The 4,008-nt window shown below is 43.2% G+C and overlaps 1 protein-coding gene across 1 annotated transcript in view; it reads left to right on the top strand.

Moving 5' to 3' along the window:
- Window positions 1-4,008, top strand: part of IK (IK cytokine, down-regulator of HLA II) — a 24,446-nt gene that overhangs the window by 15,680 nt on the left and 4,758 nt on the right. The window contains exons 10-16 of the mRNA XM_006891154.1: window positions 109-217; window positions 540-579; window positions 726-945; window positions 1,186-1,204; window positions 1,595-1,673; window positions 1,979-2,059; window positions 2,279-2,336. Of these exons, the coding sequence (XP_006891216.1) occupies window positions 109-217; window positions 540-579; window positions 726-945; window positions 1,186-1,204; window positions 1,595-1,673; window positions 1,979-2,059; window positions 2,279-2,336 (606 nt within the window). The remainder of the gene's footprint in view (window positions 1-108; window positions 218-539; window positions 580-725; window positions 946-1,185; window positions 1,205-1,594; window positions 1,674-1,978; window positions 2,060-2,278; window positions 2,337-4,008) is intronic.

The following is a 4,008-nucleotide window of genomic DNA, read 5'->3' as shown; positions in this document are numbered from 1 at the left end:
ACTCACACAAAAATAATAAAATAATAAAAAAAAAAAGCCAATAAAAAAAAAAACCCAAACCAAACACTTATTCAGTGGGACAACATTTTGATTTCTTGGAATTTTCAGGCTCAGACCACTCTAACTACAAATGACATCGTCATCAGCAAGCTCACCCAGATCCTTTCCTACCTGAGACAGGGTACCCGAAACAAGAAGCTCAAGAAGAAAGATAAAGGTAGGTAGCTGGAAGTTTTTTGAGGGGCACTTGAAGATGGAACTAAGTTCTCCTTGAGCCTCAGTCTCCAGGACATTGGGAAGGAGAAAAAAATGGGAGCAGCTGACCCACTGGCAAGGAGATGGTCACTCCCAAGTTCTGTTTGCTCGGCTCACTCCCTTAGCCACTCCTGGTCAGGTTTAAAGCAGTGGGAGGGACAGTGTGAGTAACTACTGAGAGTCCTGCTAGAGATGTTTAAAATAGCATTTAGAAATTGAAAGGATGGTGAGGCCCAATTTGGATTAACTCAAGTGTTTTCCTCATTTCTGTCATTCCGTATTAGGGAAGCTGGAAGAGAAGAAGCCTCCGGAAGCAGATATGAAGTATGTAGCCTTGCTCTTGTCACCTAAGCCAAGGGGAAGTGAGTTGGGTGCAGTATTGGGCACTTTGTTCTGAGAGGCTGGAGAGATGGCCAGGAAAGGAAGAAGTATGTGTGACTTAGGCAGCTAGTGCTCTTTTGTTTCTGTAGTATTTTTGAAGATATTGGAGACTATGTGCCCTCTACAACCAAGACACCTCGGGACAAGGAACGAGAGAGATACCGAGAACGGGAACGTGATCGAGAGCGAGACAGAGACCGTGACCGAGAGCGGGAACGAGAAAGAGATCGGGAGCGGGACCGGGACCGAGAGAGAGAGGAGGAGAAGAAGAGGCACAGTTATTTTGAGAAGCCGAAAGTCGATGATGAGGTAAGATAGAGATACGGGGTGATGAGGCTGCTCTTTCTAGGCCTGCACCGCCCAGAGCCTGGATCCTTATGTTATGTGGGTACCTCATGGCTCCACAACAGTGACTGGCAACTAAGCAGGGTAGCAACATACAGCATATGGGGCAACATAGAATAGGGAATGGACTCAGCCTTGGGGATGGACAAGTGGGAGTCTTTCATGTTAGTAACTCATCTCAGTTTCTGTTCTGTTTCTTTCCAGCCTATGGATGTTGACAAAGGTGGGTGAATTTACAGCATCTTATATTGGCTCTAACAGTCCTCCATTCCCCCTGACTCAGAACTCAAAGCTGGCCTGGGTTTTCTTAAGAGCTATCTATGTCTTGCTTTTTTACATGCCCTGGAGTTCCTGCCACCCTCTGGGAAATGGTAAAGCATATTTGCAACTAGCCCTGGGATTCTGAGGGGATGAGGCAGGAGCAGACTGGACAGAGTTGGAAGTACATTATTGTATCCCAACTAGACCACCTTAAGTATTCTAGTTTTAGTAGATAAACGGGTCTTGATGCTTTAAAATATTTTCATGAAAGCCATAGGCTGGTAGTATGTGGGCCAGAGGTTGTGAGATTCTGGGAGTTCAAAGTCTTGACAGAATTTTTCTCTTTTCCTAGGACCTGGGTCTGCTAAGGAACTCATTAAGTCTATCAATGAAAAGTTTGCTGGGTCTGCTGGTTGGGAAGGCACAGAATCATATCCTTTATTACAATATGTTCTTGTTTCATTTCTCTTTTCAATTTTTGCTTCACTTTTTTAATTCTCTTTTCATTTTTGCTTCATTTTTCTTCCTTCCTTTCCCCTCCTTTCACTACTGTCTTTTGCTCCTTTCCCTCCTGAGTTGGTGTGGTATTTTTTCCTTCCTGAGTTTGATGGCATAAAACCATGCCCTGTTCTTCCCAGAGGACCCATTTCTGCTCACACCCTTCTCTTTTGTGCTTCTCGTCCTTCTGCCTGAAATTTCTGAGGTAGATAGAATTATATTTTCTTAACTGGCGTATGCTGAAGAAGCCAGAAGACAAAAAGCAGCTGGGAGATTTCTTCGGCATGTCTAACAGTTACGCAGAATGCTACCCAGCTACGTACGTATGGCCTTGTTAAGGAAGTAGGGCTAGTATGTTTGAGAACAAATTGGACAGTTAGATGGAAATTTGATTTGCTGAAATTCTTAATTTAACTGATTTGTTAGACTTTGAATGAGAGTTCTAGTGGGATGGTCGGTTGTGGGCCGTGTTTGGTGGGTTTCTGGGTGACCTATGGACATCTGGGTCCTAGCATCTCTTTTACTTCCTTCCCTTTAGGATGGATGACATGGCTGTGGATAGTGATGAGGAAGTGGATTATAGCAAAATGGACCAGGTATGGAGTTGGAAGGATGGGTAGATCCTCTATGGAAGTTAATCCTTTTTAAAAAAATTATTTTCATTTCAGTGGATATTTACAAAGTGGTTTTTCATACATTCATTCAAATATATCTTGTTTGATAACATTAATTTAATGTACCATTGAGAAATTAGTTACAATGTGCAATCACCCCCAATATTATGTATTGCTTTGCCCTTCACTTTATTTATTCATTTTTAACTCCCTCCCCCTTTTCCTATCCCTATTAATTCTCCAAGATTGATTCTGTCTGTGTGGAAACCTTTCCTCAGCTCCTTGTAATAGTGGTATTATACAATAATTAGGGAGCTCTGGTAGACTAGTGGTGAGGCGTTGTGCTGACATTCCAAAGGCATGTGGTTCGTATAAACCAGCTGCTCTTGAGAAAATGAGTGATCTCTTTACAGCCACTGAAAACCTGCTGGAGGGTCAGCTATTAGGTTCTGACTTGATGGTATGAAATAACAACATAATTGGTTTCTTGTGACTGACTAATGTCACTCAGTATAATTTATTCTAGATTTCTTCATCATGTACAGTATTTCACGAATTCTTTTTTCCCTCACCCATTTTATTTTATATTGGTTTGCATACAAAATTGGTATGCATTGTGTTTCAGTTCACGTGTTCCTTCGTTTACATTTAGTTCATGAATTCTTGATTATTTTTCAGTGATTTGTCATGCTGCCTTGTATGAATGAAAGTAGGACAGTTCTTTTAGCCTTTCATCCACTTATGGATAGCCAAGTTGTTTCTAGCTGCTACTCACTGATACCTCTTTGCTATTGTAAACACTGTTAAGCTCAGCCCCAATTTACTTCCCTCTTTTATCTTCAAAACATTTTTATGTCATTTACTGGGTACTTGGACCAAGAGGCAGTCGTCAGAACGGAGCAAGGAAACACTGCATGCTTCAAAATTGGGAAGGGCGTATGCCAGGGATGTGTCCTATCTCCACACCTTTTCAACCTGTATACAGAACAGATTATCTGGGAGGCTGGGCTCTGTGAGGAGAAGTGTGAGGTCAGAACTGGTGGAAGATCTATCAACAATCTGCTTTAGGCAGATGACCACAACCCTGCTTGCTGAAACTGAGGAGGACCTGAAGGACTGACCTTGGGGTTGGGGAGTGAGAAAGATGGTTTCAATAATGTATGTTGTTGTTGTTGTTGCTAAGTGCTGTCGAGTCGCTTGTGGCTCATAGCGACCGTCTGTACAACAGCCCTAGACTCCGTTCTGTCCTGTGCCAATCTCATTGTCTCCGACACACTCGTCCTAATTACTCTAGTCACCCAATCAATCCATCTTCTAGAGGGCCTTCCCCTCCTGCACCTGCCCGCCACCCTCCCAAGCATGATGTCCCTCCCTCTGCAAGGACGGGTCTCTTCTTGCAACATGACCAAAGTATGTCAGCTGAAGCCTCAGAATCCTTGCCTCCGTGGAGCAGCCCGGTTTAACTCTCTTCAAGATGAATCAGTTTTGTTTTCCTAGCAGTCCATGGTACCCTCAAAACTCTTCTCCAACACCACAGCTCAAAGGCATCAATTTTCCTTCTTTCCTCCCTAGTCATTGTCCAACTCTCTTGTGCATAATGTGATTGCAAAGACCATGGTCTGTATCAGACGCACCTTAGTCTCCAGAGAGACAC

Source organism: Elephantulus edwardii, unplaced genomic scaffold (assembly GCF_000299155.1).
Source record: "Elephantulus edwardii isolate Elephantulus edwardi_28Jun2011 unplaced genomic scaffold, EleEdw1.0 scaffold00095, whole genome shotgun sequence".
Taxonomy (NCBI): Eukaryota; Metazoa; Chordata; class Mammalia; order Macroscelidea; family Macroscelididae; genus Elephantulus; species Elephantulus edwardii.
Note: the sequence above shows the minus strand (reverse complement) of the source record. Positions and strands in the feature narration are given on the sequence as shown.